We start from the raw sequence: 17,102 nt of genomic DNA on the forward strand, positions 1-17,102 counted from the left end.
GTTGCGAAAATATATATTGCCTTCCCAGTAAAAGTATGCCAGGGGAAGAGCTCTGAAACTAAGAAGGAGAGGAATCCCACAGGGGACAGGTTCAATGAATTTACAATGCCAGAACTAGAGGAATCAAAAATATTAGCCAAAGGAATTAAATCCGGTTCCCCCCGAGATCTGGCCCGCCCAGAACAACTACTGATGGGAGCAGATCTTATCATGCCTTATGTTTATGAGTTCATTACTACCTCCTTCCATAAGGGAGAAGTCCCCACTAGCTGGAAACAAGCAATATTACGTCCACTGAAAAAAAAATCGTCAGTAGACCAAGCAGTCTTAGAAAATCTGCACCCAATTTCGTTGCTCCCATTCGTCGCAAAGATTGCAGAAAAAGTAGCCAATAAACAGCTTACCAATTTTATCCAGGAACATGATCTTCTACACCCCTCCCAGTCTGGCTTCAGAGCAGCCCATTCGACAGAATCAGCTCTGCTTCTGGCCACGGACACAATGAGACGGTGTGCGGATGAGGGGCAGACAACGGCAATGATTTTGCTGGACCTGAGTGCAGCGTTCGATACCATCTCACATGGGCTGCTTCTGCATAGACTAGACGAATGTGGTATAGATGGTACTGTTTTACACTGGATGACATCCTTCCTATCGTTACGCAGTTTCCGTTTTACAGCAGTCACAACTAAGAGTATTATGTTGCCCCAGGGAGTCCCACAAGGATCAATTTTGAGTCCCACGCTATTTAATCTGTATGTGGGGCCACTGGCAGAGTTAGTGGAAAAACATCATGTTACCATCGCATCGTACGCTGATGATACTCAGCTAATTGTGACATTATCAGGAAATAATGAACAGAAAGCGCTTAATTTCACCAGGTGCTTAGAAGAGGTAGCAGGATGGATGTCCGATCATTGTCTGAAATTGAACAGCAGTAAAACAGAGGTAATGATAGTGGGCAATGCACCGAACATATGGTCCTCTGCATGGTGGCCGGAAACATTGGGACAAGTTACTACTCCCAAAATGGAAGTTAAAAATTTGGGAGTTTGGTTCAATTCTAAATTGTCTTTCGTGGCCCAAATACGGAAAGTAGTGGGTAAATGTTTTGGAATCCTAAAAGTCCTGAGGAAAATTTTGGACCTTCTACCACCTAATGCAAGGAAAACCATAGTGCATGCCCTGGTGACAGCACAACTGGACTATGGAAATGTACTGTATTTGGGAGCACCTAAAAGGGGGCTAGCCAAATTACAGGTGGTGCAAAATGCAGCTGCACAGCTTATTTTGAGTCTCCCTAGAAGAGCTTCCACAAGGAAAGCCCTGAAAGATTTGCATTGGTTGCCGGTGGAGGAAAGGGTCCTTTTTAAGTCAATGTGCTACTGCCATAAAATACTTGCAAAAAAAGGACCACGCTACCTGCATCCTCTAATCTCTCAATATATCCCAGGCCGCAATCTGCGATCAAAAGGAAGGTCGCTAGTGAAGGTTCCTAGAGCTCGGAGTGCAAGAATGGGGGCAAGGTCCTTCAGTTATCTTGCGGCAAAATATTGGAACGGGCTCCCGGAAACTATATGAATGGAATCATGCGAAGGTAAATTTAGGAAGAAGCTAAAAACATGGCTATATTCCTCTGCGTACTAAAGTAAAGGAGAGCCACACGAATATATTAGTTGGTAAATTTGTTGTGAGCTGTCTAGAGTCGTCTCCAATTACCGAGTCTGCTTCAGTGCAGGGACACGCCGGTGGGCGTAACCATGCGCTTTAGAAATGTTAAAATAAATAAATAAATACATTTGCCTGTACTTGTTTTTCCCTTTTTTGGGGGAAATCTTTTGCTGTGCACGGTGTCGCTACAATATTGTTTGTACACAATCTTCCATAATATCAGCTAAAAGCTGACTATCTTGTGTACAGAGATCATGACTATACAATGGGTAATATTGTATTTTGAATGTGTTCCTCATTGCATCTCTTGTGAGCTTTTTTGTTTTTTAATGGCTCTATGCTATATTTCATTCATTGTATTAGGACTTGAGTATTCAAAATATATTCTTTTGGAGTAAATGTTTAATCATTAATGTAATGTTTTCTATCACATATATATATTTTTTTTCATCTCCTTTTTGTCCCCAGCCCTGGAGAAGCAGATTTGTATTCCGTAAAACACATGTTGGCAACTTCATTGCTTATTTTAGTAAGTCTTTATCAACTCAATATTGTAATGATTGTAACTATGCTGTACTTTTATTTGATTTGAGAATTTGTCTAAAGCAAGGATGCTATATGAATAACATATTTATGGTGTACCGTGTATTTGTACTGAATTTCTGTCCCCACACTACCCCTGTTGTTTTTTGGGTTACATGTATATGTCAGTAGTATAACTGACACCAGTGGGTGAGTGCCCAGGGCCGTAAACTCAGTTTATCCAGTCTTTTCTCTTAGTATACCTGAATTAATGGCCAAGATCCTAGGTGAATTTGGTAACATTAAATCAATTTCTTAAAAACACAATAAAAAGAATACTTATGTTTGTCCCACGCTAGGCAGTGACATACTTCCGACCACCCATGGCCCAATGTATCTGTTGACAGTCAGCCTTATATCCTTGTAGTTGTATGTCTTTTGGATGCTGGGTTGAATTTTTTTTTTTGTACAAACCTTTCTCAGTGCACTTTTTGTTTGTAAAAAATATGGATATTGGGGTGATTATGTGTATATTTTTTATTCTACTGTACACTACCCACTCTGGGGACCCTTCACACAGGTTGTCATTTCACCCACGGTTCCCTTGCATCACTGTCAAAATAAACACCCACAAGAACAAACAACACATGCTTGAGCTCAGAAAACACTCATGACATGACCATAACTCTAACACAACTGGGGCTACAAATGCACTGAAGATAGTGGACAGGATGGATTATTGAGTTGAATGTTTGGTGCTGTAACAATCAGTTTGAATGGGGACAGAACTGTTGTATGAAGTACTATATAAAAACAAGTTATTATTAAAAAGTTTACATTGAATCTGTGAAAGTTACCATGCTTCTAGAAATAATGCTATTGCAATTTTGTGATATTGTAATGTATACTTCCACTGTCCCATGGTATACAGAACGTTATACAAGAAAATCAGACCCATGCAGAGGATTTTGTAAAATTATTTTCTGCAATGTGGTGAAACAGTGAGGCAATTTATGAAAAGTTGTTAAAGTCCATAAAATTCCGCAAGAACTTACAAAATGTACTAATGTAAAGAAATCTCCAAAAGGTAAGTGAAGAAAATAATTACATGGCGGTAGGAGCAAAGTCCAAGGTGGAAATGTCATACATCATAACACAGTGATATTAGTGATTGTCAAAGTGCCCACTTACTGTGTAATGAAAGAGAAATAAGCCACAGAATAGGCTATACAGGTCTGCAGTCAGCAAGGAGAGACTGACAGATGTGGCACTGGTTTTCTTGATCACCACTGGCATGAAGCTGTAGAGGCCGAACATGCAGGCACTGAAACCAACATAGAGGAGCCCTGGAGGGGAAGGACCAAAAACACAATGATCCAACACGTCTTCTTAAAGAAAGCATTTTTCCATTAAGCAAAGTGTGTAAACTTAAAGGGATGTCAGAGCTCCCAATAAATATTTCTTCGGACACTTTTCAACTATGTTAAGGAAATGTGATACATTTATTGGATATGCAGGATCCTGATTTGTGACAGTAGATTATACATTTTGACAATGAGTGCTGAGGGTGGGCTAAACTGCAAGAATTATGCAAAACGCCATAGCAATAGGGACATGACAGTTCAACCCCAACAACTTTCTGTCCCAGATACCCAAACAGGATTTGGAAATACTGTATTTTAGTTATATATTCTATCTCTTCAAAATGAGCTTAATAGTGTGCTCTACAGCGTATCTTAAAATCTGCAAATGCAGGTTTTCCAGTTATTACTAGAAGTAACTACTCCATAGTCTTACCCTCATAGATAATATTGAAATCAGATCAAGCAACAAATTCTACAAATTCTGTGCCTATTTATTTCCAACAACAAACACGTTTTTGAACTTCCACAAATAGTCTTACCTATTTGCCAGTCCCAGGGTACTTTTAGCAGTTCCTTATGCTCCATTATTGCTCTGAAACATAAGAACAAATGAAAGAAAACACTTTTAGGTGGACAAGAGTATTGGCGACCTGAACAGTCTTGATTTTCTAATGCCTGGTCAGAGATAAGATCAACCACATGTCCCTACCACAGCAGCTATCCTGCATCAAGAATACAACCTGATCCGATTTTAAAGAGAATGTCTCAGCTAGGAGCATGCCAAGTTGCACAGATGGATTCCTCCCACATTTTGAAGATGTTTTCAGCAATTTGAAAATGTTTTGTTTTTAATAAAAAATAGTTTATGAAAAATTCTACAATTATAGGTTTTGTGTTAGAAAACATGGTAAAATTGAGCTTTAGGATCAAGTAAGTGAGACAAGCTGACTTTTCACATATAACAATCCATTCACTCCATGTTTAACTTTTGTTATTTCAGCATTTTTGTTCACATTTAAATATCTTAGTTTTCTCTTAATTTCACTATGCGACTTATGTTTTTTATTCCCTTTGTTTTTTTACATCTTCTGCCTGTTAACAGCATTCTGAAGTAGCAAGCATGTCTTTACGTTTCCTTTCATCCTCAATGTCACCTCTTATAATGTTTTCCCAAATGCACTGCCTTCTATTTAGGCATGGGGATATGGGAGTCTTAAGCTCTGGGACAATATACACTACAAGAAATTCAGTGCACAAATGCCCTGCAAACAAATATTAATCTGGCAGATTTACAATGTATCATTGCTCTTTTTTACTCAGTTTACTAAGCAGTAAAGGCAGAAAGTGCTGGGCAGCAGGTAAAGCCACTTAATATAATAGAGGGATGAGAAACATAAACTATAAGATTACCCACTCATTAACTATAGGACTGGGCAAATAAATCCAAAGAAATTCATTACATGAACGTATTCCTTGTCCATATTAATACTACTGTTTTAAAAACCTGACTTGATTTTGATATTTGGTGGGTCTTTTTGAGTAGCAGCTGGTACATATCACCGATATATAACAGATGTAGTCATTCTCACACAATATTGTAGTATGTGCATGAGGGAGATTGAATGTAGATTGTGGAATGACTAGGTTGGAATGTGCGAGGTAGGCAGTGATTAGTGATTGGAAGGTTGAGCCTGTAAGGATTTTCAGGGTTGGAAGCTGGCCTGGGGAATAGTAGCGGTTAGAAATGTGGTTTCTGGTTGGCTAGGGTAAGCACAGAAGCCAAGCACAACCAACCACTCTAGTCAGGGCAAGTCAGATACACACCATAAATTAACTTGTGCTTAACTTCTGGTAGCTTGGCACAGAGCAGTCAGGCTTAACTTAAGAGGCAATTTGTAAAGATTTTGTGCAACTCTTATTATAATAAAGCAGTGAAAAACACCACAAAAAGACTCTACAACAGTTTAGAAAAATGTAGATAGTTTATCTGGGATAATAAGACCAAAACAGCAAAAATGCAATTAATATAGCAGGAAATATTCACTGGTTAGTTTCAAAGAGGGCTTTAAAATACATAAACATTCAGATCAGCATACATTATGGTGATTCTAGAAGCCAGTGTGCTTTTATTGAGGTATTATGTGAGATCACTGCAAGAAGCTCGGTTTCAAAGTAAGAGAAAAGAGTCTGTCCTGAAGTATTGAGGGAATCGAAACTAGCAGTGCTAGCATGTACAGAAGCACCTTTAACAAACACATTGTTTCAGAAACAAACAGGTAATAGCTCCCAACCAAATAATTTAGCTTTTTATATGGGGACAGGCAAAGCCCTATTCAGGTGCAAGTGTCAGCCCCTCCTTCCTAATCTACCGCAGGAAGGCCCAACCCTTTGTGTGACTGTCTTGAGGGAATGCACAAAGCCCAACTGTCACCCTAACCCAAATGTGTATTAAGAGATAGGCAGAGGCACAGAATGATGAAAGTAAGAAAATGCCATCTTTCATAAAAGTGGCATTTTCAGACCTGCACTTTGAAAACCAGCTCTACTAAAATAAGTGTTTTCAAATTGCGAGTCCCGAGACACAAAACTTCAATTTTCTATCTGTTCCCAATGGGAAGTTATACTTAAAAGATGTTTTAAGGCAACCCCCAAGTTAACCTATGAGGGACATAGGCCTTGCACTAGTGAAAAACACATTTAGCAGTCTTTCACAACCAGGACATGTAAAATCTAAAAGTGCATGTCCTACTTTTTAAGTACACTGCACCCTGCCCTTGTGGCTGCCTACGGCCTACCTTAGGGGTGGCTTATATGTAATAAAAGGGAAGTTTGGGCCTGGCAAGTAGTTTAACTTGCCAGGCCGAATTTACAGTTTAAAATTGCACAAACAGACTCTTCAATGACAGGCCTGAACCATGTTTAAAGGGCTACTGAGATCATGGCACAATCCGTGCTGCAGGCCCATGAGTAGCATTGAATTTACAGGCCCTGAACACCTATAGTGACGAGGATGGGGCAAAAATTAATAAAGAAGATATTGGTTTGAATCTCAATGCAACATTATGGGTAGATCCGAAACTGAAATCAAAAGGGTTTCCAAATGGATTAATTGATGGTAAGGAGGTAAAAGTTATGGTGCACTTGTGTGCCTGGTTCACCCTTTTGAGGGCTGACTTGGTTGGAAAGTTTGTGGTATCAGTGAAGTATGCCCCTCTGATGTACATGGGACACAAAATACTGTTTTTTATGGACAGTAATAGATTTTAAAGGACACAAGACCCAAGGCAAAAGTTATGTAACAGAAAAGGGGGATCCAACCCTGGGATACCTGAACCAAGAACAAATGACCATATAACTAGATCTAGGAGTAGATCTTCCTGTTTATATAGCAGACTCAAAAGTGTTGAGAGGGGTAGTATAGTGTTGAGAGGGTGATTGAACAATAATGAATGCATCTATAAGCTCAAGGAGAAGTTTTGTGAGGTGTTTACTGAGAAGTTAGGTAGATACTCTAATTTGAACACTGGATTATTTTAAAAGAGTTTGCGATTCTATTTAGGAATGGGGTAAATATGTTTACTCATCATATGAAAAGAAATTCAAGGGAATGCTACAGCACTTGTATTTAAAAGGTATTATAGAGCCTATTGAGTACTCCCTGTGGGTAGCCCCTTTAGTTATTTCTGTCGAAACCTCAGGTGAGCCATGCTTGGTGATAGTTTTCCTCAGTTTAATTGATGCTATATGGTTGGATCTCCACCCATGACCGATTATGCACAAAAATGATTTCCACAATAGCAGACCAACAGTATTCACAGCGCGTGGTCTTGCACATGCATATCATGAGGTGGTACTGGAAGCCGTGTCAAGGCTTCTTATAGCTTTTGTAACTTTCGCAGGAATGTTTCAATTTAAAAAGATAATATTGGCAACACCACAGTAGTGTCCATGCTTCTGAGAATAATGAAAGAAGCCTTGAATGAAATGTGTGGAGTTTGGCTTCTAAAAAAAGAGATAGTTTGGTTTTTGGCAGGGATCAACATTATCATGATCAAAATGTGACGGTCTTGACAGCTTTGTTGAACAGATGTTTAACTTTAAGACTAGGCAGATTTAAAAGTAGCTGTACCACAGCACATTTTCTTAGTCACAGCATATCAAAGGATGGAATTAAACCTAAAATATGCCATAATAATCAATCTTGAAAGCTCCAGCTCCATTATCGCAGAAACAACTTAGGACTTTTAGGGCCATATGCATCAAGCATTTTTTGCCATCGCAAATGGCCGATTCGCAGAATCGTTCATTTGCGAACGGAAAAAAAATGCCTTTCTGATGCAGCACACCCTATTTTGCGATTCTGTAACCTGTTACCGAGTCGCAAAGTGGGTTTGTGATTCGCTATTAGGAAGGGGCATGTTTAGGGCATCCCTTCCTAATACCAAATCGCATCGGTATGCATGAATGTTTTGCGGCCGAAATGCGGTTGCAAAACATTCGCATTTTACCACCTACTTCAAGTAAGTGGTAACCAATTAGCAAATGGGAAGGGGTCCCCAAGGGACCCCTTCCCCATGTCTGTAAATGCATTTTCTACGAGCAGGCAGTGGTGCCACAGACCACTGCCTGCTCTTGGAAAATGAAAGGAAAAGTTTTAATTTTCTCTTTTGTAAAGCATCCCGTTTTACTTTAAGGTTAACGGGCTGCTTTACAAAAAAAACGATTGCTTTATTTAAAAGCAATCACGGACATGGTGGCCTGATGACCCCAGCAGGCCACCATCCCTGTGATTTTTGCGATTTCTAGGTGGTAGCAAATTGCGAACAACCTCATTAATATTTATGAGGTAGGTCATTTGCGATCCCGTAGGAATCGCAGAAAGTGTTAAAAAGACTTTCATGCATTCTATTTTGCGATTTTCTAATTGCGAATCGCAAGAATTCGCAATTGGGAAATCGCAAAATGGATTGTTGATGCATCTGGCCCATTGAGTTTTATGCACAAAGTTATTCTGCTGCGGTGGAATCATTAAGAATGTTATTTAAAAAGAATACTAACTACGTGTATTGTTTTGTGTTTCTTGTCATATGCAAGGCAGTTTAAAATATGGAATTTATTTTTACTAAAGTTGTTTAATTGGTAGGCGTTGTGTGGTATTGGAAAGAGCGAGATGGAATGTAGAATATGGAATGAGTAGGGTAGAATGTGTGTCCTGGAATTTTGGGTTTTAAGGTTCCAGGGGCTGACCGTTATTCGGGGGAATCATTATATATTTAGTATTGCTTTGTTGTCACCCTATTTATCGTTGTTAGAACTGGGGGTCTCTAATTGGCTGAGGTAGGTACCTTAGACCAAATAGGGACCCTTGCTTCTAAGTCAGGAAAAGGAAGGACACCTTCTCATATAGCCCCTGCTCACCCCCTCAGTAGTTTGGCACGAGCAGCCAGGCCTATCTCCAAGGTATATGTGTAAAGTATTTGCAACCACGCTCTCAGTAACCCAGTGATAATCCCACAAATGGACTCCATGCGAGTATTCATAAAAAGAATTATATGTTTATATAAAAAAATATACGATGAGACCACACAATAAAAATCCAACATATGCGTAGTTGTAATATTTCACTTGAGCGGTTATTAGGCCAGAAAGCCCTTGTAGTTTCTTGCAGTATTAATGAGACATTCTCGATGATCCCATGCAGTCCTAATGCAATCCTATGCAGTTCGTAATGCAAGAATCAGGCACTTCGTAATGTAAAAATAATGCAGTTTGTTATGCAAATATAATGCAATTCATAATGCAACAATCAGGCAGTTCATACTGCACAAATAATGCAATGCGTAATGCAACAATCAGGCAGTTCAGAATGCAAAAAGAATGCAATTCGTAATGCAACAATCGGGAAGTTTGTTATGCAAAATAATGCGATGCGTAATGCAACAATCAGGCAGTTCGTAATGCCAAAATAATGAACTGCGGTACTGATTGCGATGCTCTGGGTGGTTTCTATCCCACTCTTACTAACTCATGGTCAGCTACTGCTAAAATATGCCCCCAACACGGTCTCTGATGGAAAACAAAGTGTAGCTCCACACTCTGGCCCCGGTACTGCCAATCCTCGGCAAGTACGGGCCGCAATACAGACTTCAGCGAAGGATCGCGCTGCAAAGTGGGGAAAGGCCAAGAGCGTTTCTCTCGTAGCCCACACCCTGCCCAGGCGGCGACACACGCACGCTCGCTGAGCGTTACCTGGGGGGTGCGATCTCACTCTCCTCTCCTCACGACTTGGGCCTCCGATGCGACTTCGTTGATCTTGGGCAGTGGAATAAAGGCAGGCTCGGGCCGGTGGCACAGCTCCTCTGGGGATGCCGGTCCGAGCCGATGGCAATGACGAAGGTCTCAGGCTGCAACAGGGCACACACACACAGCATTGCTGAGACTCACTTGAGCTTCGGGTGTACACGATCACAGGGCAATCCTCACGAAGGTCTCAGGCTGCACAAAGAATACGCACACAATGTCACTGAGACTCACTTGGATTCCGGGTGCCCACGATCACAGGGCAATCATCCTAAAGGTCTCAGGCAGCCGCGGCCCGTGGAGGGAGTTCCGTGGGGCGGTAAGGCGGGGCAGGGGAGGCGCATGGTGGGGGGTTCTAAAAACCGGAATATGGATAATTGCAGGTAAGTAAACAATTAAATAAATAAAACGAATTTCGTAGCGCGCGCTGCTTCGCATTTTGTCGCTGATCGGCCCCCCCTGTTATACGGGCCTGTTTCACGGACCTTTCTCTTCCCCCTCCGCCGCCATTGGTGCATGGTTGTGGTGCGCACCCCGTGTGACCTGAAGCGCGAGCCGGTAACTGGTAGATCACTCTAGGGCATACCAGTGATAGTGCACCGGTCCCCGGCGGACTTTCTGGAACTAAGTACAGCTACAGGTGCTTTACTCATGTTATTACAACCTAGTCCTTACATCCTGCACTGGGAGCTTTGCAATGGAGTTCTACGTCCACCATGGCGGTGAGTCGTGGCTCAAAAGCAGCCCTCCAGGCCAAACTAACGAAATTTGCCTGGGACGGGGGTTGCCTGTTCTAGCCCTAAAGGCGGATCTACCGCTCCTGACAAACCTCCGGTGGGAAGAAGACAGACCCGACGTTGCAGGACATTCTTGATGCCATTACCACCGTCCGCACGTCTTTGGAATCACGTATAGATACGGTCTCCACAGAGGTGTCTCTCATAAGGGAGGATATGCGCACTATGAACTCCCGCCTCAAATATGTTGAAGTAAAGGCAACCTCCCTGGTAGAGGATACGTCCGAGCTACAGAGGAAGGTGGAAGACCTACAATCACATGCCGCTAAGCTGGAGGCACAGTTGGACGATTATGAAGGGCGCTCCAGGCGAAAAAACGTCCGTATAATTGCTGTGCCGGAACGCGCAGACCTCTTCTTGGAAGATTTGATCACCAACTACCTCAAACCACGTGGGCTTTCTAACTTCTTCTCGGTGGAGCGGGCGCACCGAGTGCCTGGTGGCCGACCATGGCCGGGGGCCCCACCACGGCTGCTCCTCGCACGTATCTTTAACTTCAACGACCGAGATGTCATCCTGCAGTGGGCCCACTCCGCCCCGCCAGTGGAATTTCAAAACAGTCGCATAACCCTTTTTCCAGACTTCACCCTCAAGGTGCAACAACAACGACGTGGTTTTCTGGAGCTTAAGAAGGCGCTTCACGACAAGGGTGTGAAGTATGCGATGATGTTCCCAGCCAAGCTGAGAGTGGAATCAGAGGGGAAATCCTGGTTTTTCACCACTCCAGAGGAGGCCTGGGACTGGCTGGAGGGATGGCGAACGGCGGGCCGATGTAACCACCATGCCCCGGGTGCAAGGATGGACGATGATACCCCAGCTTCCAGTGGAGGCTCGCCACATATGGACTTGTCTAAGACGGCGGGTGGTGCCGACTAACTGGTCTGTATATTTTTTCTTTGGGTGGTGGGCGTTGCACTCTGGTTGGACAGTGAACACTGGGGTTTGATCTAAATGCTCATGTTGCATCAGATACGTGTCCTCAGAAGGTAGACTGTCCTAGCTGTTCTTATGGACCTGAACTCCGGCCTGCTTCCCGGTACACCATGTGTGAGGATGTGGAGCATGTGCTTGGCACTTGATAGTGGTTTTTGCTGCAAATACATTTGGCTGCTTTGGTTTAATATTGAGTCATATTCTGTTTTTCCTGGGGTTGTGTGCTTGGTTTGGCTCTACGGTCCCGTAGGTTCTTGCAAGGGTGGGCGATAGGCACTCTGCTAGTTGGGGGGGGGCGGGAGGTTGTGTTACCGCCAAGCAGGGAGGCAGGGTGGGGGGGTTCGGGGACTGCAAGTTGGGGTTGGGGGGAGGGTGGGGGTATTGTCTTGGGGTGTTCTTTTTGGCAATGTTTTTTTTAGGCATGTTTTCTCCATAGGACCCCGAAAACAGATGATGACGGACCGGCCGTTAGCTTTATCCCATTTTGTCGCAGTATTATTGGGATTGTTGGAATCTCATGTATGCCATTTGTCTTTGTTTGTGTTTTGTTTCACACCGGTACAAGATGTAATCCACCTCTTCATTGCTCTCATCCCTTCGCTGGCCATTGGCGTTTGGGGCACCCACCCCAGTTGCACACAACCATGCCTCATAATCCACCACTACTTACTCCCGACTAGTTGGACTTGATGGCACGTGGTCTAACACTTAATTTGTCCACTTGGAATGTTAACGGATTGGGCGATAAAATCAAAAGGGGCACTGTGTTACAATACACTAAGCGCAACAAGCTTGACCTGGTGTTGTTGCAGGACACACACTTGATTGGCAACTCCTGTGGCGCCCTGAACAGGAAAGGATACAAAATGGTGGTCCACTCTGGTTTTACCTCGGGCTCCAGGGGGGTGGGGATTTTGCTTCGGAAGGGCTGACCCTACCTCATACATAACTCCTAGACTGACCCCCAAAACAGATATGCCGCGGTCTCGGGCACCTGGGAAGGGCATGTTATTAACGCTGTTTCTGTCTATGCCCCCCCCTCCGGCCTACAGTGCTTGACGCTACGTGATTTAGGGACCCTGTTGCTGGATTTGCTGCTCGGGGTGTTAGTCTTGGGTGGGGACTTCAATCTCACTATGGATGGTTCTTTGGACTGTCTTCCATCCTGGGGAGATCCATCGAGGGGTTCACAATTGTCCGAGTTCGCGAATGCTCTGGGGGTGGTGGATATCTGGCGGTGGTATAACCCATCGTATACCCGCTTTACGTTCCAATCCGGGGTGCATGGCAGCCAGTCGAGGATAGACTATTTATTCACTCATGCCCATGATGTTCAACTTTTCACTAGGTACGGTTGCCTGGCAAGTGGTATCTCCGACCACTCCCCCGTTCTGGCGACCCTGGGCTCTCGCACTGGGGGACGCCCCTGCTCCATTTCTGTGCATCCGTGGGTGCGGAAAATTCCGCACCTCAGAGATGCTCTCCGCAGAGACACTGAATATTATTTTGCGGAAAACATTGGCTCTGTTGATTCTTCGGTGACGTTATGGGGGGCCTTCGGGCGGTCATTAAAGGTAGGGCTTTATCACTCATGGTGGGACATAAAGTTGAGCGGACCAGGAGAATATCGAAGTTGGAGGCCGAGGTCGCGAGTTTGGAGGAGTCGGCCGCCCGAGACCCTGACCCTGCTATACGTCACGGTCTGGCACTCAAGAGACAGGATTATCGACAGCTTCTTTATGAAGATGGGGCGGCGCGCTTGCTGACCTCTCGACATAGGATTTATGAGCAGGGGGAGCGGACGGGCAAACTCTTGGCGTGGCTCGAAAGGCGGGAACAGGTGACTAGATGGGTCCACGCGATAGCAAACTCAGAGGGTATCCTGATTACTGACCACCAACTCATAGCTGACGTATTCCGTAAGCATTACGAGGAGGTATATACTAGCTCTCCCGCTTCTCAGGCCTCCCTATCTCCAGACCTTCTGGTTACGCTCGATATGCCTACTATTTCGTTGCAAGACAGGGAAACCTTGGAGGCGGACATCACAGTAACGGAGGTTCAAAAGGCCATACAAGATGTCCGTTCCGGGAAGGCCATGGGCCCTAACGGGCTTCCCATTTAACTATTCAAGCCCATGTCAACGCTATTGGCTCCCCATCTTCTTAATCAATATACTGAATGCCCTATATCCCTTTTGACAGTTGAGGCTAAGATCCTAGCCAAACTTCTCGGGAATCGCCTTCTCCACTTTATCGCTGATTTGGTCCATCCAGATCAATCTGGGTTTATGCCGGTGAGTAACACTGCCCGGAACTTGCGGCGAGTGAATGGAGTCCTTGGCAGACTGCATACCATTGAAGAAGACGCAATTCTTTTGTCTTTGGATTCCTCAATGGCTTTTGATACTATTGAGTGGGAATTCCTCTTCGCTGTTCTGGCCCGACTGGGGCTTGGACCCAAATTCATCCGTTGGATTCGGCTATTGTATACCCACCCCACGGCACATGTCGTTGTTAACAACCACCGTTCCGCCACTTTCTCACTTCATCAGGGCACGAGACAAGGCTGCCCCCTGTCACCGTTGCTTTTCGCCCTTGTCTTGGAGCCTCTCAAGGTGTGGGTCCGAGGCGATCCGGGGATACGGGGGTTTAAGTGGACGGCATCCCACGAGGACCGTATCTTCTTATACGCCGACGATATCCTCTTATACTTGGCTTCCCCTGCGCGGTCGCTGCGATGGGTGCTCCACATTTTTCATATTTTCGGTGCCCACTTTGGATATCGGATCAATTGGTCTAAGTCCCAGATGTTTGTGTTATGTGGCTCCCCCCCGGCGAGCCTTCGGGGTTTTGATATCCCGGTGGCACCTCGGGGTTTTCGTTACCTGGGCATTTTCGTCACTCCTGACACTGATCTCTTCTTCGAGCGCAACTTGCTTGGACCCCTTCATTAAAAATAAAAATTATTTAACAAAAAAAATAATGAGAAATATCTGTGTATATAATCAAGATGCGATTTGTTGATCTTTGAATACTAAAAACATAGTTGACATGGAAATAAAATAAATAATTTAATGATGTATGCCAGTACTGGCTGTTGACTAAATCAGTATGCACAACGATGAAGCACTCAAAGGCCATAAATTGATAATCCATTAATGGACCAGGTCATCAGATTAATGCAGTGTTTCCAAACATGAATATATGGATAGGTGATGCATAGGAGGAAGAATTATGCCAGTAAACAGGGTCCAATCAAGGGCATTACTTATGAACCACCTGAACAGGGCTGTAGCTTCATTGGTACCAAACAAAAATGGGAGGGTCAAAAATTGTTGAGCACCTACAGCATCAAAATACATTGAAAGGACAATTGCCTGTCTGTATTTCTATAGCTCAAATCTAGCAATGAGAACCTTACAGCAGCAAGGCCTAGCTTTGAGGCGGTACAATTCAAGGTTGTGTACAGTAATATGGAGTGGTACAGCAAGCCTTTCTGGGTGTGAGAGATTGGAGGAACCTGGAAGGATATGAACGCTGTCAGCTTGTTATTATGTGTTATTAATTTAGTTAATTCGTGAAACAAGGAAACAGAGCATTGTGGATCATTGTTCTAGATTGCATTTACGTTCACTGTTTTTATTCATTTTTATGCACCACACCCACTATAAGCAAAAAAGCAAAAGAATATAAAAAGTAAAGCACCAACTAAAAAGCAAGTGTGTGAAACTCACAAGCATAAAATACTGCACAAAGGAAAGAAGACTGAGAGCCTCACCTAGTGGGACGTAATGGGACATCTTTAAAAAACTGGGCGATGTTGCATCTGTGCATCTCTTGGTCTATCCGCCTCATGTAGAGGTCACAGGAAGGGTGTTTTCCCAAAGACAAGGATGGAGGGTTGAAAACCTTTGCACAGCACCAACACCATTGTCAATGACATCAGAGGGTAGCCCTATTAAACTGGGCCCTCTGAAGCTCTGTTCACTGGTGCCTTTCGGCCGCGGCGGTAAGAGCAGTGGGGCGGTGGGGCAGTGGGACTGTGTGAGTGGGATTTTGTATAATTTTCCCCCATGGTTGTCTGTCGAATCCCACCCCACCCGGCCCCAACCCAGCCCCACTACCCCACAATTTTTACCTGCACGTGCTGCGGCTTGTGTCTTTTTCTGTCTAGGTCCAGTATTCAAACAATGGCTGCCCTGGACATAGAAAGTTCTGCACTGCCCACCAGGATCAGAAGTCTTTTAGCACACAGAGTCATTGATTCTGTGATTCTTGCAGACATATCAACTAATAGGAGCAGGGTTACTCACATCAGATGTTAAGTGCAGACCTTAGTTCCATGCTGTGCCCCAGCGGCATTGCCACAAAACCAGTGCCAGCTCACTTATGTGAGCCATGATGATACCAGCAGCACTATTTCTAGAACAATGGTCTCCTGACAGGTCAACTGCTGGTCAATCACTTGCTTGCATCACTGAATTTCTTATTTATCAGATGTTTAGTATGATAGTTGATTTTTTTCTTTATCACTTGATCCTTACCAAACTCCTACAATGGTCTTCTATAAAAAAAACTGCAACATTATCTAATCGATACTCACGTTAGACCCTTCTGGAAAGACAACTAAAGAACTGGGGCAACTGTAACTACAGAGTTGATAGATTTACTCCCCAGTACAGTAGGTACAGAGTTTAAACGATAAATGGTATGTTGATGCTGGGTTCACTCAATGATTCTCAATGGAGATTTAGTCCATCTGGCAAATGAGCAAACCACACACTGTGCTCTGTATACGTGCAAGACCTTGGGTGCTCGGTCTGACTCTTTGTGACCTTTAGGTATTTTTGATGACAAGAATGCCGCTTTTGAGGAATGTAATTGAGGTGTTATAATAAACTGAGGACAGCATAGTTTTGTTCTATCGCTTATGTGACAAGAGAAACTGTTGTGTCCTATTAAAATAATAGGATTGTCCATAGTCTTGTTATAAAAAAACAAGTTTTATTGTAGGTTCAACGAGCCACCGCTCAACACATCCAGTGCTCACAAGGTCCCAACTGTCTTCTCGCAGAACCCCCTGACATCAGACCATTATGACTACATACAGAACGTTTACCCCATCTAACAAGCATTGCTAGGCATAACATATTACCTCTTTTTGAAATAAACAAAAACAAAAACACACAAAACACAATAGCAAATAAAAATACAAAAAAAACAAAAACAACACCGTACAAATGACTAATTATCTATTCCAGAGATCATTGTTCCCATCACCGCAATTTCCACGGGAGTTGCTTGACACGCGTGGATCTTCTGGGCCCCTTACACAACACACTGCTTCCCCCAGTAGAATTAGAATCCATTGAAGGAGATGCGCCAACAGCGGGTTGGACCTTGACAACTTTGCTCAAGTTCCACCAGTGACCTCCTTCAACCATAACTGCACCCCCACACACTCTCTCCACGCGAACCGGTTCACCAAAATTCTTTCCACCCTTACTGACAAA

The 17,102-nt window shown here is 43.7% G+C and overlaps 1 protein-coding gene across 4 annotated transcripts in view; it reads right to left on the reverse strand.

The window, feature by feature from the left end:
• The window catches only part of SLC35F1 (solute carrier family 35 member F1), a 952,113-nt gene that overhangs the window by 149,602 nt on the left and 785,409 nt on the right, over nucleotides 1-17,102 (reverse strand). For all 4 annotated transcript variants that reach the window (XM_085611290.1, XM_085611289.1, XM_085611288.1 and 1 more), the window contains 2 exons: nucleotides 4,097-4,149; nucleotides 3,385-3,539 (listed from right to left, as the gene is read on the reverse strand). In XM_085611290.1, the coding sequence (XP_085467416.1) occupies nucleotides 3,385-3,539; nucleotides 4,097-4,149 (208 nt within the window). The remainder of the gene's footprint in view (nucleotides 1-3,384; nucleotides 3,540-4,096; nucleotides 4,150-17,102) is intronic.

Source organism: Triturus cristatus, chromosome 6, assembly GCF_964204655.1.
Source record: "Triturus cristatus chromosome 6, aTriCri1.1, whole genome shotgun sequence".
NCBI classification, from domain to species: domain Eukaryota; kingdom Metazoa; phylum Chordata; class Amphibia; order Caudata; family Salamandridae; genus Triturus; species Triturus cristatus.